This window comes from Diadema setosum, chromosome 1, assembly GCF_964275005.1.
Source record: "Diadema setosum chromosome 1, eeDiaSeto1, whole genome shotgun sequence".
NCBI lineage: Eukaryota > Metazoa > Echinodermata > Echinoidea > Diadematoida > Diadematidae > Diadema > Diadema setosum.
In genome coordinates, this window is record NC_092685.1 from 25,439,260 (window position 1) to 25,465,179 (window position 25,920).

At 38.3% G+C, this 25,920-nt stretch overlaps 1 protein-coding gene across 1 annotated transcript; it reads right to left on the bottom strand.

The window, feature by feature from the left end:
• Positions 1-24,031: 24,031 nt before the first annotated feature.
• LOC140228923 (uncharacterized) lies at positions 24,032-25,620 on the bottom strand. Its single transcript, XM_072309193.1, has one exon. The coding sequence runs from the start codon at positions 25,055-25,057 to the stop codon at positions 24,221-24,223; it is 837 nt and encodes a 278-aa protein (XP_072165294.1). The 5' UTR covers positions 25,058-25,620; the 3' UTR covers positions 24,032-24,220.
• Between the last annotated feature and the right edge of the window lie 300 nt (positions 25,621-25,920).

Here is a 25,920-nt window from a genome sequence, read left to right on the forward strand (position 1 = left end):
TTACGCATGCAGTCGATATAGTGTATATAGGAATTCAGCTGGAATTCCTTGTAATGCGGGCAAGGGGTGTACACAATATACTGAGGAATCTTAAGTGCACACTTCGTCTGTTTCCAAGCTTATCTGAACTGATATTTTTTGAATGAATACATTTTCAAATCAGATTGATTTTGACCAGAAAAGTCTGACCCGAAATGCAATGTAATCTTCTTCTTTTTTTCGAAGGATTAGCAACTACAAAAAGAACGTCTACTATAGCTTCAGTAATTTCTAAATCTTTTGATTGCTATTGCTGGTGTGTGTGTGTGTGTGTGTGTGTGTGGGTGTGTGTTTATTAAGTGTATTGAGCTATATACCAACTTAGACTACCCCCTCTGCTACACAAATGTTGCTACCATTGCTGAGTTGTTTCTGCTGCTGCTATTCCTGTGACGATGTCGATCACTTTCCATTTTCTTTTATTTTACTTATTTATAAATCATCTCGTCTTGTGCTGCTGGATGACAGAACCCACGAGTCAATCTATTCGATGATTAACCCTTTCCTTGCCAAAGAGTCAAAATGTGCTCAAATTTCACACATAAATCCAACGGGCAGGTAATCGATGTGGTACGCAGAGGGTTAAAGACACCTTGAAGGACAAGTTCACCATCATAATGACATGTGGATTGAGTGAATGCATCAATATTAGTAGGATACATCAGTGAATGTTTGGGGAAAATCTGACAATCCGTTCAAAAGTTATGAATTTTTAAAGTATCTGCGCAGTCACTGCTGGTTGAGAAGACTTCTACACTGAATGATGTTACATGCGTACAACGATAATAAGGAAAATATAAAGAGAATTTCACAAAATTGTATATATTTTTTTTTTGAAAAAAGTGTACATTTCCTCGACTTGTCACTGGCGTATGTTAAGGGTAATATTATTCTCCGAGCCTTCTGAAAGAGGGAAGTCAAGTGACTTTTATTAAGCGAGAAAAGTGAAAATATGTTGAATTTTCTTTATATTTTCTTTATATCGTTGTACACATGTGACATCTCAAGCTGTAGTAGTCTTCTCATAAAGCAGTGACTGCGCAGAAACTTTAAAAATTCATAACTTTTGAACGGATTGTCCGATTTTCCTCAAACTCTCACTGATGTGTTCTGCTAATATTGTTGCATTCACTCAATCCACATGTCTATGAAGGTGGACTTGACCAAGTTTATTCAGACATCAGGAACAAGGACAGTTGCCTCGCACACCAAACATCTACGCAAAAATATGGAATACTAAAGGGAGGTGTTGTGAAAATGACACAGCGTCCGTATATTCCCATTCAAAGACAACTTACTGTTAACATTCTGGTGACTCAATTCCAGAAATTGACGCCCTTTGCCTATAATGAGCTAAATGAAGCTGTTCAAATACACGAAACAACACTTCAGCACAATTACAATCGTTTTGAAAAATATGAAGAACTATCACCATGCCAATAAGCCATTTACTACTGTTTTCTTTTCTAACACGACATATTTATATGGAAAATATTATGGACTAAATTCTAGTCAAACAAACAAACACATTACTTTCTTAGTAATTGATCTATTTCGTGTTTTATTTCAACATCGTTTATCACAGCTTGGCATTTTTAGAATATCATAAGAGACTCTGGTAGCAAGAAGAACTATGCCTCTTAATAGCTATATAATGTTACAACATTGTTAAACAGCCTTTAATGTGTGCATCGTTGCTACTGTAGCGCCACGATCGTTTTGTTTCTGTTTTTTTTTTTCTTCCAGTATAAAGGTCAACACGAAGCACGAGCGGCGCCCTCTTAAAATCACTCGCCTCGCCTCACGTCGTAGATCAGACGGCGGGAAACACTGTCTTCCTTTTAGTATAGAGAAATGAGATTAGTCATATGGCGAGCATTATTCATTAAGCTAATGATGAAACACCCAGGAGAAGCCGTCTCGCTGGAGGAATGGTTCCATTTAATCAGAGCTCCTGGTGAGTACGTTACGGCATGAACTTTAAAGCGAAACTCTGTCCTTTAAAGTTTGATGATTATAATGTTTCACACCTTATATGTGGCAAACTATATCATGCACAGAATTGAATTAGCCTGTAGGCCTATATGATCACTCACTTTCAGAATCCACATGCCCCTTACTTTAATGTTACTGTAAAGAGTGAAGTTCTTACAGCTTTTGCCTATCTTTGTCTTACTTTAAATCCATGCATTTTCCTTATACCTTTTGCACACCGCACAGTTATGCCTCGATGTACAGTGTACCACTGCATGTCATGCGGCTCTCTCTGTTGTATTTATTGTCTCTTTAGTGAGCTTCAGACCCCCTTTTTTTTTCTTCTTAAGAGGGCAATGAAGGTGTCAACAATATTATATTCTTATATTATTATATATCATTATTATTATATATTCTTATATTACATTCTTATATTATTATTATATTATCATATATTCTTATATATATTCTTATATTCTTATATTATATTCTTATATTAAATTCTTAAATTATTACAAGCATCATCTTTTCAGTGGATCTCCTCGTTATGAGTGTAAACGTTACATTATTCACTTAAATGATTTGCTACACTGTTTTGCTAATTTTAATGTTTCGCTATTATTGTAATCTCATTATGTATCGTCAACATCAATTATTCCTTTGTTATCATTAAAAAAAAACAAAACAAAACCCGAGTGGAGCGTATTGTGTTTTGTTTTGTTGAAAAACAACTAACGGGCCCCGGAACAAGCGATTCAATTCACCTATATTCCTACCCCATTCTTCATTCTACTCATCTTCTGAATTTCATTAAATAATGAATGTGACACAAAAACGTGATTATCTGCTCCATGTATACACTAGGGTTCGATTTCAGTATGGATAGAGCGACATGGAATGCGAATAATGAATGTCTGAAAAAAATCGGTCAAAGTTGAAACCATGCGTGGAATCCTTAGATTCCACATGTCACCCCCAGAACAGTGCTATTAATCACAGTTACACAATATACAAATGAAATGAGACGGCGGATGTCAGTGGCTCACAACCCCCCCCCCCCCCCAAAGCACTTTTATGCATTATTCTTATACATTTTTGCTTTTTGCTAGATAAAACTATTTATATGAAAAAAGTGAAAAAATAATAATTTACAATTAAATTCAAGAGAAAACAAAATAGATCCTTAAATTGAATAATTGTTTTCGATATAAAATGGTGCATTACAGATGTGAGAGGATATAGATGTTGATTTTTTTTTTCGTAACAGCTCACATGTTATTGGAAAATTATTCATGTGCATGTATTGTATTGTACATTATTCATTGTATACATGCATATATATATATACAGTATGTATTATAAATATGTAAGAATATGATGATATTTACTGAATTGATTAATTTGATTAGCAGGGTTTTAAATGGTAATGATGTTATAATAAGGTTGGAGCTACAGAAAGTATAGATTTTGTATAGTATGTATGTAAAATAATTATTATGATAATAATGATAATAATGTTTGTGTATTTCATTTCATTCTTTGATTATGGATGAATAATTTGCAGGATTTTGCATATTGTGTAAGAAATATACGGAAACAAATTACTCATATCAGTTTTGTTGTATTTACAATTAAAGATAAAGATATATTGATAGGCTGAATGTTTGAAAATTGGTGAGTATACATAATGTTTTTCTGTATTATAGTGTTGGCAAAAAGATGCCTTTATGATGTTTGATATGTCTTGTGAATGTTGTCAATGTTATTGTGTATTGTATATTTGTCTGTTTTGTAAGAAGCATGTGAACAAAACAAATATTCATGAAATGGACAATAAAGACTGAAATGAAATGAGTGAAATGAAATGAAATTCAAGAAAGAAATCTTCCGTTGACTTATTTCATGTTCAACAATAAACCTGTGATTCTTGTGATGCAGAGCGTCATTGATCGCCCGTCTCATAACAAATCATTACATTGTGACCTCATTACTATTTGGTGGCCACTTACTTATTTTCGATAATAAGCATTTGTCTTAGTTGTATTCTTGTTTCTTTTTTTTATTAAAAGGAATATACTGCCCAGTTTTTTCTTTGTTTCTCGGGTTTTTTTTTTTTCACTGTGATCTTCGTGTAATATTTCATGGGCAATTAGAACGGAGCCTCCGTTTATGTTGTAGGTAGTATGGGATAAGGCATGTTTGCCTTCTGACTAAACCTATTTTCTTTTCAGTCTTTAAATGAGATTTCAGAGAATGTTTCCATTTTTAAATAGCCTAAACAATTAGACAACCTATGGTAATCGTTCCCTAAATAATGTAACACGCAATTCTCCACTGTGTATTGTCTTTACATCTGTTTTATCTATTGAACTGAATATTGCTATTCATGACTGAATGAGGAACTCATTAGAGATCAATGATGTAATAGCCACTCCATAGGCTGAAAACGAAATATGAATACGGGGTAATTAAACGAAATTGAGAGCCATCAGTTTGCATTGTGCTTTATTAGTCTCTCGCAGTGACAGGTAACTAGAAAAACAGACCATTATGATTCGTGCTTTGGTATTACAAAGAGGCGCCAAATAGAAAATTACTACCCGGTTATGATTATAGTTACCAAGTAATTTCCTGTTATTTCGTTGAGTTAAGTTCGGGGCACTGTGGTATATAATGAATAGTTTCATTTTCTCAGTTTCTTTCATTTCTCCATCATTTGTACAAATGAAATCATTATGACAAAATCAAGTTTGTTTGTTTTTTTTTTTGGCATGTTTTTACATCAAAATGGAAGCAGGAGTAATTCAAAAGATATTGGTATGAGTACACTGTACATGAATAATATGTACACCGTTGCGGATCTACTGGGGGGGGGGGGGGAGTGGGGTTTAATTCCCTGGGGCTTTTTGTTTTTGTTTTCTGATTTTCTTTTTGCTTGGGGAGGGAAATGTGAAGACTTTTTACTCATTTATTTTCTTTTTTATTTATCTCATTATCATCTTCTTTTTTTTTGCGCCCCTGATACGTACTGCACCCCTGATACGTACGTTTTATATTTCATCAGGATTCTGGGATTTTAAGGTTCGAATCCTGCATTTTGCATTTAATACACGCATCCATGGACAAGATCAACAACAACAACAACAACAACAACAACAACAACAACAACAACATCAAAGCCTTCCAAACCAAGTTTCTGTAAATGACGTCATCTGTCAATCATTGCTAAAGTACTACATTTATAATGTGATCACTGGAATCCACCTTCCCCGAGACTGACCATAACTTATGGTTCCAGACTACATTGCAGGGCGTACACGCAAGTTATGCTTAGTCCAGAGAAAAGTGCATTCCATTGTCTTTTGTGAATCACAATACTATTACTGTTTTACCAATGATTATTTTTTTTTAATGTGAAGAAAAATAGTAGAAATTTGCTAGAAGATATATGGCACATACTAGGAGTTTGTTCTTAGGCCACATTGATGATTAGGATATCATGAATCAATATAAGTCAACATGCATTCGCATATACTAGTAGTTTCTTTAAGCAAAGCACTGTATTCTCGTTACGTAATTCTTTGTCAGTTATATGGTAACGGGTTTATAAGCATCCGTCGCTTCTATTGTAGCAACGTAAAAATCCTAATTCAAATCAACGTAGGCCTACTTCATGATCCTATACACCCAGATTGTCTCCCTTTTCGCAGGTGTAGAAATGAGCAACCTGCCAGTTGTCATAAAGTGGGGGCCCTCTGGAGGTGCAGATGTTCACACCGAAGAAGCTACCACGGATGAATAGGATTATGGTATATTTATGCATTGATATTCGCAGTATTTCTATCAACTTGGGGGGGGGGGGGGCGGCATTTTATCAAGCGTTTTGTCAGATTTTTTTTTTTCCTGACAATCTGCCTCAGTCAATCAGATACAAAGTCTTCAGGAGCTTAACACAGTTTGTCAGAAGAAAAAAAAAATCCATATCTGACAAAACGCTTCATGAAATGCCCCCGTTAGAAACTTACAAAATGATGATAAGTTTGAATGTTCTCTTTAAACGATTGTCTATTATTAGTGTTTGAGCATTGCTCAGTTAACTCCCTGATGAATGGAAGGGGGGTTCGATGGGGGCACACACAGTTGATTAACGTTCGCTCATAAGGGTAATCGTATATCCCCGACAAACGTTCGGCTCGTAAGTATGCTTTCGGCTACGCCTTCCGCTGGATGAGGCTCGTACGCTTCATCCCGTAAACTAATAAGCGTTTGACCGACCGTCTTTTATTCCGCCACCAAGATGAGTTTTAATGAAGCGACATAACACTCATCGTGTTTAATTAGATGGTTATAATTGCTTTGCATAAGGCCTCGGGTGAACATGGTAACTTATGGCCCGAGAGCTTAAAGGTATAGAGCTTAATATAATCGTTTCAATAACTAATTGGGTACATGTGTACTATCTCGAACAAGAGGAGTAAGTCTTTATTTTCAAAAGTGACCGGTGTTTTATGCGATGAAAATTTCATGCCAATTCAGATGTGATCATAATGGCAAATTAGACATCAAAAGCACATCTGTAGAAGAAAGCGACGAATATACTTCAGGTGCCGAAGGAGATAATGAGAGCAGAGGAAATAACAGATCAAAAAAGAAAGAAATGTTTTGCTCTTATCTGAGGAATACTGTGGAAGAGTGAACATCACTGATATTCAGTGCATGATAGTCTGTACGTTATGATGTGCACCTGAAAGACTTTTTTGTTTTCACACAATCCTCTCCTTTCAGAGAAATAATAATAGTAGACATTTATAGAGCGCCTTTTCCACTGGATGCAAAGCGCTATGACATGTCATCCCTGGTCGCCATAGGAGATAAAATATATACAAAATACCAGGCAGTGACAGTATAAGTCCAGTGCACATACAGGGACATCAAAATAAATAAGTCTTCAAGTTTTGTTTGAAATGATCAAGTGTGGGTGAAGATTTGAGAAGAGGAGGGAGCTTATTCCACAGCCTAGGAGCAGAAGAAGAGAAAGCTGCATCTCCGGCTGCATCTCCGGGTAGGTAATACGTGTAGGTAATATATACATGCTTTTGCTTTTGCTTTTTTTTTTTGATATAGAAGGGAATGATCCTTTTTATTTATATTTTGGCAGTCATCTAAGTCAACATCTGCTATTTCCTTACCTACTCTTAAATCTGCTTACTCAGTCACTGGACACTATTTTATGTTACAAATGGCAATATATAATCATTGTGATCATGAGGAGACTGACTATCCTCTTGGGGTTTTCTATCTCAGTTATACGTTTAAATATTTTGTAATATGCTTTTTATTTGTTGTTGTACTTGGAGGAAACATACAGAAAAACCCAAGCCAAAGCGAAAACATCGCACAAATTTCAAGCGATTGAGACATTGATGTCTATGTTGATATAATGTCTTCGTGATTTAATACAATCATGAACAGACGATCCGAAGTGATTCGCATTGCAAAGGCTATAGGAATCTCTCCCCCTCTCCCCTTCTCTCTCTAGTCTCTCCTGCAGTGAAGAACAACGGAATCTTTACCAGTCGGTCGCCGGGGAGTTGTTTGTCTTCACTCCAAAAAATCCCCAAGCCATATTCGTGGTGGTACATTAACCCTCAACAACACCTTCTTTTCTAATACCGTTAGCACCTCATACACTGCAGTTGTCGATGGCATGGGCATACTTAGCGAAGAGAACAATGCACGCTATACTCATCTGGGTTCGCTCTGGCCGGCTTTCAAATAAAAGGCCAGCGGGACAAGAAAAACTCTTATCCGGGATCGAACATCTTTCTGCCGCTTCATCAACGTAATTATGTATTAAAGGGATCGTATAGTTTTGGTTAAGACCTAATTTCAGGTTTCTAACATTTTTTTGGTGAGATAATGAGAAACCTCTTTTGAAATATGAAAGAGCATGTAATTCCATGAGGAAATCAATGTTTATTTGATGGAAATTGGTTTTGAAATGGCTGAGATATCCAAAACAGAGGGATTCTAATAAAGTGTGGGACCCACATTTTATTACGATCACTTTGTTTTACTTTGTTTTTGGATGTTTCAGTCATTCTAAACCCGATTTTCATCAAATAAACTTTGAATTCCTCTTAAAATGGTATGCTCTGTACTATTTCATAAGTGTTTTCTTGGTATCTCGCAAAAAGTTAAAAGCCCAATTCTCATCTCCACCAATACTGTACCACAGAACTTTACTGGAGCGTTCTTGGAGCGGTGAAAAAAAAATTCATCACCGCTCGTAACCGTTCACCACCGTTTAGCAGAAGTTGGCCACCGTTAAGGCAACGCCGTATACGCTCGGCCACCGCTGATGGTCCCTCCTACCGCTCCGAATGTTTTAAGCTACACAAATTTTTTTTTTTTTTTCAATTTTCCGCTCTGGCAAAGTTCACCACCGCTCCAACAGCGCCCAGTCAAAGCTTAGCACCTCTAGACGCAAGTTCGTGGACGCTTGGGTCCGCTAGGCCAACGCAGAAATCTTGAACGCTGGACCACCGCTGCCTCGCCAGCTTTGCCCGGGCGGTGATTAAACGTTGCACAAACTTTGGTGGAGCGGTTGTAAGCGTTTTACGAGCGGACACGGGATTGCTGGAACGATGTCGGGCGTTGAAGCAGCGATCCATTGCGGTGATGAACTTTGGTTTGGCGTTGGTATAGAGGTGTCGGAGCGGGACCAGAATTTGGCTATAAATACGGGGAGAAATGGACCAGGAGCCCATGTGGAATCGAGCTGCCGTTGAGTGCAGACCTCATTTATATCAAATTTGCTCAAAGTTACAGTAAAACTGTACTACCATGGATGCTGAGAGACCTGCTATGATTGGTGCACTAGTCCAGCAGCAGAATCAGAAACTCCTCAGATTGCAACAAGATGTTGACAGAAGGATCTCCAGCCTTCCTTTTCTTTTGTCCACGTGGCATGATGGACTTCAACTATCGACTTCTATCAAAAATCTATCAGAACTTCTATCAAAACTATCCGTTCAGCTCCGTAGTCAAAAGCGGTATGCCGCTAAACCAACTTTAAACCTCCGCCGAGCCAACGCCCGCATGCGCAGAATTCCGCTCTATCAACGCTCGCGTCACCGCTAAACCAACGTTCGCTACCGCTCGCTACCGTTAAACCAACGCTAAAGCAACGCCGGCTTCAGCGGTGCACCGCTAAGGCAACGCCCGTGTTTTCGATTTTTTTTTCCCATTTTGTGCGCGGTGACGAGCGTTGTCGAAATTCGGTCCCCTTTCCCTACCGTTCAAGAAACGCTCCAACAAAGTTCGGGCGGTGTGAGTCCTTGGAGAAAATAAGACCAGAGCAATATGTCGCGGGAGCTAATGTCATGTCATCCCACACACCATATTAAATTTGACTTTGATATCATTATAATCATGGTGATGAAGTATTGAATAAAGCAACATCAGATTGAGAGAATAGTAATATTCTCTACAAAATCACAGTTTTGCCATTTAAAAATTTCATAGAAATGTTCCCACCGATTAATGGTTTTGGTTGGACCCACTCACGAATATTACAAGAGGCGACGATTTTATCACCTCTCAACTCTTAAATCATATAGTTTGTACACAGACTTATCATAAAACACAAGTGTTTCCTTTTTTTTCAATTTGAACTATTCCCCCCCCTCCAAAAAAAAAATATCGTTGCTACTTTATTGCAATACTGCAAAACTTGACCAAAATGATACAAACTGTTGGTTTGATTGCATGTGAGAAAAATAGTTTTGTAAAGATTTACTTTTTAGTGAAAACTTGTTGGGTGATGGTATGATAACGTCCTACAATTTGCATTGTGTTCGCAACAAATATCACTGTTAACTGAAATCTTGTGAAGCTTCGAAACTTTTTTTTTTCTATAGTTTACCAAGTATTATGTATCAAGGTCCGATTTTGCCATTCTATTGGGAAATTTCTGTATAACAGCCAACTTGAATAATAACAAGGATTTTGGCTTCTCATGTGTCATGATAATAACTGGACTCAGCGGTGTCAACGTTTAGATTAGTATGTCTAGAATGACATTTTTCTTTCTTTCTTTTTCTGCTGTCATTGATGGTTTATCCTGCCTCAATCCAAAACTATATTCATCTCATTGGACACCACATGAAGACCTATTTATATTCCTGAACTCGGGGCAACGTTCGAAGACTGTCTATTGTGCTTGTTTGTTTGTTTGTTTTTTGTTAAACCTTTCTCCATTTTGTTTTGTTTTGTCTCCGGCACAATCAGATTCATTGGTGCTTGGTCTTCAGAAGTTGTTAAAAATCAGGGTTGAGGGTTTTTTTTTCCTTTTTTGAAATAAGGTTATGGTGTTAAAATAAACGGGGTTTCAACGACGTTTAATCTGCTGAGGTTTGGAGAAGTAGGCGGATTAGGCACGGAATCTTCAGATTAACATTGGAGTGGATAAGATTAAGTAATGATTCAGAATAGAGCTCGACACTCCACGTCATCCCAAGTGAATGGGTAATTGTGAACATTCATCAAGTCGTTAAAAAATTGCAACGGAGCAGTTTGCACGGGGTATCCAGCTCTTATCTGTCACAATATGCATACTTTTATTGAATGGGTACCCACGGCGGGTGCTGTTCGTTATTTCGAAAGTTCGTTGTTCCGAAGGCTCGTTATACCGGAGATTCGTTAATCCGAAAAAGAAATTCGGAATAACGAACCTTCGGAATAACGAATCTTCGGATTAAAAAGCCTTCGGAATAACGAACTGTAACCCCCACGGCAACTTCGAACATGACTGATGCTCTTTCATCCATTCCAGGCGCACCAGCGTTAGGATGTCATCAATCTGCATTTATAAAAATGCAAATGTAAGTATAGGACTGTAATGTAGTTTTCAAGGATATGACCCCATACAGTTCATTATGTACTACGTGTCGTATAGCTTCGCTGTTCTCCTGTATAAACGATGAGCTGTTGTGACGCTAATGTGATCCATGGAAAAAAAAAAAAAAACTTACAGGTCATTAGCTTCGGTGATCATGTGACACGGCGGAATCGGCTCGACACTGAACATAAAACTCAGGGGTTATCTTTTGTTTGCAAAGATAACAAACTGCGCTACCAAGCGATTATGCTCTCTTTCTCTTCGTAGTAGGTGTTTCAACTGAACAATGAAAATCTAAATATACGATGATATGCGTGTTGGTTGATGGATTCGATCTTATCCGGCCGAATATTTATGTTCCACTTGACGGGGTTTTGTTTTGTTTTGTTTTGTTTCATTTTGGTTTGGACGTTGCTTATCAGGGTGGCAACGGAATCGATCGGACTTTCCGTTTGACATGACCGTCTGATAAGCAGACTTGATGCACTATACCACATTACTCACCATCAATACGAGCTGCAACACGCTTGAACATGGCAGCATTACTGACTGGAGCGGCATGAATCGCACCAATTTCTTTCCGCAGGAACAAAACACTGAAAAAAGAAGATGAATGATAAGAATTCAGATGTACCGGCGTCACATGTTAGGAAGTAAATGTATGATAGAAATCAGAAATGTTTTTGTAAACTCCTTAATAACATCTGTTTAAGTACTCTTATGTTGATGAGAACGTTGTTGCTTTGTCACAATGATTTCATTTGTAAAAATGAAAAAAAAATAAATAAACTGGACTAGAAATCAACAACAACAACAACAAATGGTGGTGTAATGGTTATGACCACGATTATAGACTTTTTTTTTGTCTTTTGATCTTTTTTGTCCTTCTCAAGAACATAATAGGCCTACATGTTATACGTGCAATACGTTCAGGCTAATGCACGTGTGACCTATCAGGTTGCGATCACATTGATCTCATGGCTTTATACATACGTCATGCCGAACAATAGTGTTTGATTTATATTTAGAATAACTTCTTCGCATTGGTATTCAATTGAGACGTATACCATTTACCACTTCAAACATTTTGTCTGAAAATGAGTACGTTACTAGTAACCTGCCCATCTTTTGTGCGGGAATTTGCAGCCACATAGAAAGGAGTCAGGAGAGGGGAGGGTTAAACAATACAGGCAAGAGAGACAGAACGGTGTATGTTATCCATCTGAGACGGAAGTGACTCATATTCGAAGACTGACAGGATCTCCGTCGTAATTTGTCGTCACAGTACAGCTATGTACATACATATTTTATATACGTGCTTTATAATGCATCTGTGAAAACATAATTCCGCGAATATGTGTGCGTTCATGTGAGTGTGTTTTTGTGGGTGCGTGCACGTGCGTGTGTTTGTGAGTATGCGTGTGTAGAATGTGTATGTATGTTTGTGGATGTGTGAGAGAGCGTGTGTGTGTGGGTGCGTGTGTATGTTTGGGGGGGGGGGAGCGGGGAGGAGAAGTGGATGTGGAAAAGAAGCGGGGGGGGGGGGGTATGAAGAAGAGGAAGAACAGCTGCGTACGGCCTTGCACGGATGTTGGTTCACTGCCCGCTTCATGTTCCCTCGTGAAAGCACAATACAATACCCGCCTCTTGATGGGAGAGTTCAAAGGTGCTTCATTATTCCATATCTAGTAGCAAGTCGCATCACATTGTCTCTGTGGGAGTTCTCCACACCCGACTAGTGCGTATGGGCTTGCAGTGTGGACCTTTTTGCTGAATCCAATTAACTGCTCTCTTATGTTAACCATAACCATCAGTCACTACCTAAAAATTCCATTCACTATCTACGTAGATATCGCCAATCATCGTGGTATCATGATATCAAAATAAGTAATATTACAAGAGTCTGATTACCGTCTAAGAAGATTTGTAACCGTATATCACAGAAACAATAACATCGAATGTTTGGGTTATACAAAGTCTCATGTTTCCAGATAATAATATATATTGTCCTCTGCCACGTTATATTCAACTTGGCTTTGATAAACAGTGTGTATTCAGATCAACAGCATGGTAAAAACTTGCGTAAAATCTTAACATGAAATGAGAAACTTATAAAATTTAGACTTTTACATATTTTCATTGAATCAAATAGTAGCCTAAAGTTGGCTATACGAATTAGGATGCGGTGTTAAAATCATCCCCTCTAAACTGTCCTATCATTGCGTGCAAGAAATTTTACCGAAAATTATGCTAAGGGCCGATTATGAAGTAATTAACCCACCACGCCCCTCCAGAAAGTCATGTGCCGGTACAGACGCAGGTCATTGGTAGATGGTTGTTTGTTTGTTTGTTGTTGTTGTTGTTGGTTTGTTTTTTTTTTGGAGGGGGGAGGGGTTGTTGGGGGGGGAAAGAAGGTAGGACTACGCAATTGATACGAAATGGCGTATTTGTTGTGTTATTTTCTTTTTTTTTTTTGCTAGGTATGAGTGGTGTGCACGAGAAAGTAGAGTAGGCCCTACTAATGATTGGATTATTTATATAAATCTATGTTCCTACCGACATCGTTCGGTGTGGTTGCGGCATTGCCACGTCGCGTTGCTTTCACGAAACTCGCGACGGCGGGAAGTCAGCGTGACACTCGACATAGCTGCATCCAGAGACTGAAGTTCTTTGTCACAGGCGAGTGAGGATCCCAAACAGTTAAAGTTGACTTTGCATTTCAGGTTCAGTTGAAATAACCTTGTGGGTCACTTTATAAAATCCGCGCGTATATCCCCTTCCCCCATCCCTACCCCGCTCCTTTTCAAAGGGGACAATCTCTCCGGAACATTGCAACGCAGTCGACTGGCCCGCAGACTTCCAGTCAATTAAAGAAAAATGAATGGCTTCTTCTAGTCGACCCTCGTGATAACCGATACTGTTTTGAGAACAGCAGCAGCAGCAAAAGCAACCATAGCAGCAAAAGAAACAACAACTCAGCATCAATGATAACAACAACAACTCTGGACGAAGTGGTAGCCTACATATACCCTTCGCCCGCACACCCTTCACATTAGTGTCAGTATAGTCACAAATCACCAGGTCAAGGTGAACAATACTTCCTGAAAGGGGGGGGGGGGGAGTCTGCGAAAAATTATGAGCTTTACCTTTCCGCAAAAAAAAAAAAGGATTAATGAGGGGTGTTTTTGACCTCTTTTTATGAACAAGTTTGAGAAAGTGCATTATAAACTTTCCAATAATGTGAAAAAAATTATACCTAGATATTTTGAAAAACATGCATTTCTTTTTCATTTCCGAGATAGAAATAGCCCTAAATCCCCTTTTTGCGGGTAGCTGAGGACCTATATCTTTCCCGTTTTCTATTTCATTCTTTGTGATTAAAATCGAAATCGAGTTGATCATATAAACCAAACGATGTTTGATAACTCTTTCTTAATTCCTTTTTTTAATGGTGTTCTGATGATATTGGTACATCCATCAAAAGAAGACAGCGAGCTTTCTCTTTTCGATCCAAGGCTTATCACTACAAAACATAATATAATATAAAAAAGCAAATTACAAGGGCGGATGTGTGTGTGTGTGTGTGTGTGTTTGTGCGTATGCATGTAATATGCGTGTGTAAATGAATGCGAGCCTTGTGAGGCCGTAACGTTATGTCACAACATCGGATTTGCATACTATAAAAATTTATGTAGAAACTGGTAACTAATATCACTTACTCATGAGGAAACACGACAAGAATGAGACTTCAAAATTCCTATTCGTCTTATCTCTTTCTGTCTGTTTTCGATGAAACCTGCCCTGTTTTGTTGCCACCACTGTAATGGATATTGCAGCAGCAAAAGTTAGGACTGAGAATATCAAAGTGATGGCAAACCTGTTCTGTTAGTGTGCATAATACATCTGTCGCTCTCCCCGTTAGCCCTCTTTCTACATGCTGTCTGTAAGTATAATTGGGTGTCAGGTCTTTCTCTCCTTGTCTCTCACTGTCCTTCTATCTCTGCTTACAAGATTCCGTTTTGTCCCTTTGCACTATGTAGGGAAGGGGAAAGCTTCCACTTTTTTTCTTCCACGTACCTCAAATTACTTCAAAATATTCGTATATATATATATACATATATATATATATATGTGTGTGTGTGTGTGAGTGTGTGTGTGTGTGTGTGTGTGTGTGTGGTGTGTGTGTGTGTGTGTGTGTGTTTTCTCGTTCCTTAATCATGATGATGAGTAAGCCCGGGGAGAATTCTGACATCAAGGATGGCAATCGTTGCCTGTATTCTGATGGACCTAATCATAACCGGACGATCGTGGCACTGTGTCAGAGAGACGAGTTTTGTTTTGTGATGTTTTTTTTTTTGTCCAGCATTTGGAATTTTCGACGGAATTCCACTGAATTGATGAGTCAACATAGAGTAAGTTATGGGGGAAAATCCTCAAACCTCAAAGTCCCAAAGCTATGATTTTTTTAACAATTTTCTCCAGAACCCAAAAAATATAGAGCTGAGTCAGTGCTATGATGACTGTAGCTTGTAGCAGATCCGGGCATGAACGAGGCAGTGAAAGGGGGGGGGGGGGGGGGGGAGAGGGGGAGGGGATCGGGCAGAAACTTGGCAGATTATAGACAGCATCTCTCGGGTAATATGTTCTCGATATGTTCAATTGGGGTCATGCCCAACCGGGGTTGAAATTGAAAAGGAAAGATGGCTCATGCGCAATTTTCACAAAGAGCTTACATACCATCTATAAATAATATCGTTGAAGAAAATGATTTTGCACATTTGCCGAATGCGTTTACACAATTCCCGTCAAATTTGAACGTTTTCACCCATTTTCCCGTTGCTTACACATTTCTCGGCGTTTGCACATTTCCCGACTCCACAAAACGCCGTCCTATAACACAACACGGAGAAACTTCGCTTCATAGTCAAGTACACTGCGGCAAAACGAGGAAAATCGAACATATACACAATGGTAAACTTTCATTACAATCGGACAGAAACGAAGTGAAGTTATGGTAGTAAAAATGTTCCTCATTGAAGGGAAAAAAGAGAAGTTATGTCGCACTGTATCATCTTGCAGAAATAATTGCACAGATATTAGGGGGAAAATACATACTCCCCGATGCGTTTGATTTACCCCTTTAATCCGTCTTCATTATTTTGTCGCCGTCAATTTGCAATGAACGGCAGATCCATACAGAGGCCCTAATATCGACAATGTAAATATTTCCCTCGGAAATATTTATGAACGACAGACGCATGCATTGCACAAACATTTTTTGTTCTCGCTTCGCGCCAATTCCTAATTTCCCAAAGAGAATAGATGTTGAGGTCGAGGTGAGAGAAAGTGATACGGAGAGAGAGACGGAGAGAGAGAGAGGGAGAATATATGTTTATATATATATATATATATATATATATATATATATATATATATATATATATATATATATATAATGAGGTATTAAAGGGAGAGGTAAAGCAAAGACAACTGATAACAACTTGTTAATATGGAGAACTACATCGTGTCCATCGTTTGTGTTTTGAAAAATATTCTCTCGAGAGGGGTAGAAGAAAATAGTTTTACCACTACTCCCCCTCCATCGCCACCACAAAACCTAAACAAATCAAAGAACCAATAACATAGGCCTATCTTTGATACACCAAAGAACGATTGGAAGTCAGAATCCACACTACAAGTATTATCTTACAAAATATAAGTTGCTTCGTAAACGTTACTGATCCCCCTGAAAGAGATAACTGATTATACGCGCATAAAGATTATACGCGCAGAAAGTGTTCTCTTCTGCTCTGTATCTCATTCCATAGGATATGGTAAATTAGTTACAATACAGAACAAGACTCCTGTGCTAATTAGTAATATGGCAGTACATTAAATGTTGACGTTTATTGTGGTCTGAGGAAAAAAAATGAAGAAGAACAGCCTATTCAGATTGTTTATGAACACGGATCTGTATAAATTTATATGCACCAGGAGCTCACTTGCACCGAATTCACACAAAAGTTGCTCATAACCACAATGGGTATGCAGTGTGTATACATTTCATCTCCAGCCTACTGTGGAAATCACGCATATTCATGTACATTGTGCTCTTGTTGAGAAGGGTCAAGGTTTATTTAGTCTAAGCTCGGTATAGCATTATTATTTCCATAGATTTCGAAGCACTGTGTCAATACGTTCTGGCCAAATAATTCATCTTACGGCAGCCTTCACTTTCAGTCTGTTACTCAAGCATTTCTGTGATGACGATTGAGTTCTACCAAAGGCTATTACAGCTCGCTGTGATGACTATGTATAGTTGACCAACTCTTTCCTTTTGCCAAGCCCACTCGCACACATCAATATGCAATTCAACACTTGACTTAATGAATAGAGTAAAATTAGGCAAAGACTGTAATTTAATTTACCTAATCTACGTGATGTCTTCAACTTTAGATTCTACTATAATTTCGCGCCCGAAAAAATATGACATTACATTATTATATTTTGGTTAGTGGAAAATTTAACCAAGAAAATGAGATTCCATCGGGAATAATATTTTTGATTCGAATAAAACCTACGAACTTCAGGTCTCAAAGAGAAGAACTAGGTCACTGAAATAAAAACTGTTATGATCTAGACATCAGTTTATCCTACTGATTCCGATTCAATGAGGAAATTTAGTAGAAATTTGTGGCAAGGCCAATGGAAAACTTTTTGTGAAGCTGGCACACCACCTTCCATCATGTCAGTCTAATAGGCCTACTATAATGCCTGCCTCCTAGAAGGTCTCAAGTTCCATAAACATTTTATTTTAGATCCGATTGCGATGAAACACTCACCCGCTTTCCTGTGTTTTGGATTTACTGCATGTTTATCAAAGTCAACGTGAACTATAGGCGTAGACTTGCCTGAGCTGAAATGAGTTTGTAATTTTTTCTTTCTCTCTTTTCCGTAATGGCTTCTCAAAATTATTCTGCATGGCTTCACCTTTGATGTAATCCAGCACACTGCCCTATGCCTGAGCATGGTGTATGGTGAATATAATTCATAGGTGCATTTGTATCAAAGTAAATATAAAAGTAAAGGACCTTTTAATGACAATTCTTCTGTCTGTAAGTTAAAAGGAAACCAAAACCCAAAGAGCAATGTGGATTGAGTGAAAGCAGCAACATTAGAACACATCAGTGAAAGTTTGAGGAAAATCGAACAATCGATGCAAACGTTATTGATTTTTTAAATTTTGGTGTTGAAACGACTGGATAAGGAGACTATTAGACCTCATGACGTCATGTGTGAACAACAATATAAAGAAAATATAAAGAGAATTCCACAAAAATTCATTTCTCATGAAAATTTCACATTCCATCAACATGGTACTGACATATGCTAAGTTTAGTAATTATTCCTCCTGGGCCCTGTTTTATGAAGAGTTAAAATCGATTATAAAGTTGATTTCAACCGTAAGTCTATGGCAGACTGTGTGGTAAGGAAATTTAAAATCGATTTTATCTTTTGATAAAACGGGGCCTGGTTTCTAAAAGTGGTTCGTCAGATGCTCTTTCATTACGCTAGAAAAGTGAAAGCATGTTGAATTTTCTGAATATTTTCTTTGTATTGTTGTCCACACATAATGATGTCATAAACTCAAGTAGTCTCCTTACTAAGAAGTTCTAACACCAAAACTTTTAAAATTCATAACTTTGCATCGATTGTCCTATTTTCCTCAAACTTTCACTGACGTGCTCTACTAATGTTGCTGTTTGAATTCACTCAATCCACATTTCTCTGGATTTTCGTTCCCTTTAATTTGTCATGAAGCTACCGGATTTACATTCCACAGAAATGTAACTTCAGTTCAGTCAACAGCACAACATTGAACTTATGGTGACTTTTCCTGTCCGTTATCTCGAGCTCTTGGGAAAAGAAAACACACACAATATCTCTTTTATTTTTTGTTGTTGTCACAGCGGTTTATTTGAAGCGATTTTCAGGTATATTTAATGTAAATTCAGGCAATGTCAGGTACCCCTGGTATTGATCGATTCCATGTCGTGAATATGTGTTCATAGGAGAATACATGAATGGTTTTAAATTTTTACCCCATCAGCCCCCCCCCAAAAAAAAGAAGAATGCAAAACAAGATACATACAATGTGTAATCTTCATGATGCGTGATAATTTATGTAAAATGTAACTTCCTATGAAAAGCATCCAAAGGGGTCTTCAATTTGTTCTGCAAATGGCAAATTAGAGTTCCCAAGTTTCATTTTAAAATTTTCATACGTGTAAACATCATGTATTAAATGCAGAAGAATGCAAGAGATGAGGTTATGGACAGAACAATAAAAAAAAAATACTTGCCGCCTTCTAATTAAGACTCTCTGATCATTCGAAATAAAGAGCTTGTAAGTATACACCCTGAGTTGGAATTTGTGAATATCTGACTATGAAAACGACACACTCTACACTGCTGGGCAGATCCAGTTTGCAAATAACCTTCGTCAAGCGTCTGCTTATGATACTGGCCTCCCTTATTTCTACTACAACAACTAATTTGCTTACTCATTTTTTTTTTGAACAGCAGGTACATGAAATCTTAAATTTTGAATATGCGTAAAATAACACTTGCTCGTCTTCATTTTGTATTATCATAAATGCTGCACATTTAAGTCAATCAATGACGTGTTCAACTTCCAAGTATTTCCACTGTTAGATTCAAATGCTACTTTTTTTTTTTTTTTACTTGACTATGTAATACATTCAGCCTCAGGTATGAAAAAGCCACAAATAAGATAAAATCAATCAACTCATGTTGAGTAATCGAGACATCATATGAATGTGTGCTATGCATTGTTTTGTACAAAAGAAGAAAAAAGATGCTATTATACCAACGTCAATTTGGCAATTCAGTTTAACGACAGTAACCATGAAAAACATTAGATGTGTTTCTGTATTCACAAAAAGGGTTGATATCACATTCCCATAAAAATATCGTTTCGACCTGTCTCTTCAGCACGACTAGAATGAAATAAGAGAATGACAGTATAGGAATTAGATAATTGGGACAATCATAAGAACCAAGTATAAAGTACCACTATCCTTTGATTTGCCTACTCTTTATTACAATTTTTTCGTTTCAAAAATATGACATAATATAGTAAAGATCACCTGGATGAAAGGTTCCAATTTCATCCCAATTATATCATTAACCCTCTCCGTGCCACATCAATTACCTCTCCATGGGTTTATGTGGTGAAATTTGTGCACATTTTGACTCATTGACACAGGGAGGGCTAGCAGTTTCCTTTCAGATACCGTTCTGTCAACTCGCTTGCCTTGATGGTATCTAAGTAATATTGCCCTGACATGTGGAAATGTTACTGGATGTAGTTATTTATCATGACTTTTTGAGCTTAAAGGGATGGTACAGTATTGGTGGAGATGAGAACTGGGCTTTTAACTTTTTGCGAGATACCAAGAAAATACTTATGATATAGTACAGATCATACCATTTTAAGAGGAATTCAAAGTTTATTTCATGAAAATCAGGTTTGGAATGACTGAAACATCCAAAAACAAAGTAAAACAAAGCGATCGTAATAAAGTGTGGGTCCCACACTTGATTAGAATCGCTCTTTTTTGGATATCTCAGCCATTTCAAAACTAATTATCATCAAATAAACGCTGAATTCCTCATAGAATTACATGCTCTTTCATATTTCATAAGAGGTTTCTCATTATCTCATCAAAAAATGTCAGAAACCTGAAATTAGGTCTCAACCAAAACTATACGATCCTTTTAACGTAGCTTTACTTTTTTGTGTGTGTCTCTCTCCTACTTTTGCCTCTGAAAGGCCAGAGGAAAGGGATCGTTTGTGGTATATTGCTCGATTTCTGTATTTCAATCACGTGTCACCAAAACAGACAGTTTGCCGATGTGATTTTAATGAATCTCAAAGGAGATATCATGACATGACGTACTCTTGCGAATATTCTACCCACACGTAAAAAGTTTTAAAGGGACCACAGACTTTAAGGATGACATAATTTGAAAGTCCAAGATTGATCCATGCCCACTCTAGGTATGGAATCTGAGGCGGAGAACACATCGTTTAACAGTAATCATCCAATAATTTAAACAGTAATACTGTGCTCATTATATAGAGGGCTATATAACAATACATTTGTTTTGTGCTAGTAGGCCTATAATACATAATTTTGTAGCGTGAGAGGTACGTCAGAGCGCCATGAACCCTGGAGTTTTGTATATCTATTATTTTGTGCTCGGCTTTTCTAATCTCTATTCTGGATGACATAATATAGAGTCAATAATACATGTACTATAAATCCCACATGGTGATTGGTATTGCGGGCTACCTAATGCGTTCTTTAAAAATGTTGTTTGTTGTTTTTTAAGTGTTTTTTTTTTATAGTTCTTTTAATCAAGACAGTTGCCTCAGTCTGTTATAACCTTTGTGGTCTAAACGCAACATATGTAGTTTTCCCCACAATCATGACTCTGTGTTGGACGTTTCCTGTATGAAGCCCAATTCAAATGAATAAAGAAACTTTGCAAGATAACTTGAAAGCCGTTTCAAAGAACACATCGACATTGAAACTAATCATACCAACTCAAAATTTTGTCGACATTTTACTTAGAAAGAAATTGTCGATACTGTGATGACAGAGCTAACATGCATGCATGAATTTACTTTTGAAAACATTGTACAGATCACGCAATTTCTTTAAACATGTTCAAATATGGACCATGATGAAATGTCTAAACTGTAAGAGCGTGCTGCTACATGCTTAAATGCTTGATATGGAATGTGAGACTGGACTTGGCGACCATAAATTTTCTTTTCATTTTTACGGCAACGAAATTGTTTGTATTGAACTCCCAACGTTTGCCTATAAAGTAGCTGTGCAAAAGTCACTCATATTTTGCGCGAACGTCACCAAGTGAAATTGGCAGTGAAGTATAAACGGACAGACTGAATTAGGTCATGATTGACAAATTGTGCCTCAGACATTTTCAAATCGAAGTTATCAATTTATTTGGTTCTGGCAGACTACTCAAAGAAGTTAGTAACTATAGTCAATTACAATGGCCTAATTTTTATATAGACAGAATTCGCACGTGTATATTCAAACAAAAATGACACGTAGCACCCAGCGAAGTACTGTCAAGGTAGACTTATCTTACCTTCCACACCAATATGTCTGCATCACCATTCCACAGTGTTCTTTGTATCTAACATTTTCAAAGCTATGCTATAGAAACTACATCTTGCCAAAAACCTAATGTCTCTAAATTCATTTGAATTTGAAATGCTTCAAAATTATATAGGCAATGGTATACATCACCCTTCATCAAACTCGCTGAAATAAACAGCAACATTTGATAATTTGATCGTGTATAGGTTATTGAGGTTGCGATACTCAAATTCTTAGGAGAAAAGTGCTTTCGAATGTTTTACCACCCCTAGCAGGGTGCTAAGTTTCTGTTTACTTTGATAAACAGTATAAAGTACAATGTACCAAAAATAGTCAGATCAATTACAAAGATCGTTAAAAGTTTCATAACCATAAAACCCCGACAAAATATGGATTATTGAATTTAAGATTCGCATACCTTCACAAAACAGCGATACTGAACTTAAGCACACAGTTTGAAAATCTGGTTTCAATGTCATCACCAGCTGACAAGTTTCGCTTTGATCTGCACATGAATATTCCCTAAATTTCCTTTTATGAAAGCATATAGAGAATGAACGGCAAACTTCGCCTCAAGTTAACCCGTTAACGATCGCCCCGTCACTGTACAGGCATGCTAACCTGGAAACATTAAACTGCACATTACTTGAATACGAGACCATTTTGAAGCAAATAATTTTCACACAACAATATATATATCATGTACTCTTAAATGAATCCCACAAGGATTGGAACAATTATCCCCAGCATTCCCACTGATTCCCACTCATCAGTTATTAGCCACCCCTTTTAAATGTTATGTTGACGTTTGAGCGGAAGGGTGATGCAAGTGCTATATACGTTACGTATCAACATTTTGAAGGGGGGGGGGGGGGTAAACAACTAGTAATGGGAGAAATAACGAGAGGTAATAACATCCATGTCTCATTTTATTCGCATGTCTATTATGGGGTCGCAACCACTATACCACTTTCTGTTTTGTGGATAAAATGTGAAATTCAGTGACTTGTTTATTGCACGTACACAATTTCAATGAAACTTCTGCCATTGTGCGATCCTATGTCTGATTCAACTCTACTTATGATAATATGATCTGGAAAAAGAGTTCTGCGATTGCCCTGAGATAAACACAACAACGTCTATTACATTGAATTTCATGCCAAAAATAAACAATGACGCAGAGCATAATATAGTCCTCATTTAACGTAACTTTGTTCTATATGTTGACTGCAATACTGACAAGAATGACAACTCAGTGGCTAAATGTGTCTCATGCCAACTCATATCTGTACTTCAACTTTTCGCAGTCGACGTTGTTAGGCATACACATGTCATGTTAACAATCCAATAACTATTAAATCTTCAAAAATGTATGCTATGTGATGTGATATATCATAATGGTTGTGATACTCAAATTTTACGTCTAAATCGGTGTAATTCTTCTCGCCTAATACAATAAATCAGTAAGTGAATAACGAGCTGATATCATGAAACTCACACGAGAAAAAAACTAGTCAGTGTCAATATATCCGTTTCTTTGAGGTTATAAACCTTTATCATTAAGGGGACCCACACATTTCAAGTAGGTATTTTACGTGGGTCTACTCAGTTTCCAGTTGAAACTTTCCTTTATAGATTAAGAAAAAAAATGCAATTCTCTTTGCGTTGAATTTATGAAATTATACTTGAAATTGATTGGGAAGACTGTTGCAAGATTTACTTCAAATAAGTTTAAGTGAACGCTTTTCTATACTGTTGATTAAGCCCTCTTGTTTACATGGGTGACCCACTTTTGTCGGCACTCTGGCTTTACCAACATTGTACAAAGTGGTTTGCTACATGTGACTACAGATCGTTGCTGCTGAGCCATCAGCGGCAAACCATGGGGGGGGGGGGATAATTTATCCTTTTCTAGCAGAAGCTACTAAGTTAACAAGCAGCATGTTAGCCCGTTTTCTACGAGATTCTCAATCCCCGTTGGCCTGGTCCAGGATCCACCATCATCCTGCTGACTGTCATCAATGATCTTGAGTCTCTTGAAAGAGCTACATTATAGTGATTACACGTTGGCTTGCTTAGAGCACCATTAACTGATCGATTCTACTGATTCAGACAAATTGCACGACCCAGGTTGAGCAGTTCTGTGCACATCACCGGCTTGGACATCCCGACTCTCGTCCATTTCACCTTTTCCCTGAGCCTCTTTGGCACATTCCGGACCACTCTCCGTGCCATTCTTCGCACCACTTTCCTGCATCGCATGTTTAATGCAACGAACATTCCCGGCTGCTTCCCGAGCTAGTCGCTGCTCCAACAGCCTGTGATATTGCGCCTTGGCATTGTTCCACATAAACGTTGCTGCCTGCGCTACGAAAGCCTTACTCCATTCCATGAAGCTCTCCCATAGGACTATTGCCCTGAATATAAATCCGTACTGATCGAGGAAAATTTGATTCTGCAGTTGCTGTCGCATCTCAAGGGTCAGCATGTCTACGGTGGCGTTATCCTTTGCTAAATCCACAGGCATGTCTCCTTCGAGGTTGAGCGCGAACATGTCGGCTCCGAAGATGACCAGCAGACTGGCGGCCTGTCGGAAACCGCAGGACGCGGCAGAGTGGAGAGCCGTGTTACCGTTGATGTCCCGCGTTGTGACATCGGCTGTCGCGCAAAGGAGGATTTTAACGGTGTCCAAGTTACGATTTAGAACGGCCTGCTGCAGGAGACTTACCCCCGAGTGGTTGGTGGCATTGACGTCAAGTCGAGATCCATGCTGAGACAAATGTTTCACCAACTCCACATTGTCCTGCTGCTGTACGGCACACTGGAAGCTCACTTGCGCGGGAAACGTAATGCGTCGTCTGCTGCGACAAACGTTCGGACCCTCGAGCGCCGCGTCGCAATCTGACTCCGATCCGCTCTTCATCGCAGAGGCCACGACCTCTGCGATTTCCTCGTCGGTGACATCGACTGCACTTGCTGATCGCTGAGGATACGTTCGACATCGTCGACGGTGTGTTGGTAAGACGAGTGGAGAGGAATCCACGATGACAAGAGGAAATTTTCACAGCCAGTTGAATCGTGCAACCTTGACAGAACTAGCCGCGGCTTTGTATTGATTTTAGTTTGCCCTTGATGGGACCTCCGGCATCCTATGCTTACGTGATTCAGCTTCTTACTAGTTCTGCTCTTTCAGGTCAAACTAGTAACAGGATGACAGATGGAAAGTACACCGGAGGATCGCATAGGTCCATATTAGAGGCATAAGTCGATTAATACATCACATATCATGTCGAAAAGAATAGAGATATATGCTAATTACGAAAATTTATTGGGGTGCGGGTACACTAACAACGCGTAAGCAAACGTGTAACAGGACTCTGAGTTCCCACGCAGAAGCGAGCTACGACTGGCTGACTAGTGCCCGTTTCGCGACGACAGAGACGGATTTCACCCTGGCACCGAGTTTGGCTGGAAGTTTACCTCGACACAACGAATGTCATTCTACATCTGCCTCCTTCCGCTACTTTTCTCTTGTTATATCCCCATATCCAGTGAACGACTTGGCAAGAGGTGTATTACGCAGAGCGCGTGTCAAGCGGATGTGAGACCGTTCGCTCGCGCGGCTAGTCTCGTATCAGCGATGTTCTGTTTTGGTACACGAAAAGGCACACTTTCTGTGTTTGCTGGCATAGTGACTGGAAAATCAGATCTATGTGGTCACACGCTTTGAGACTTATTAACTACTGCTAATTTTGTCGCAGCTCGTAGCAATGAAAGTAGTTCCAC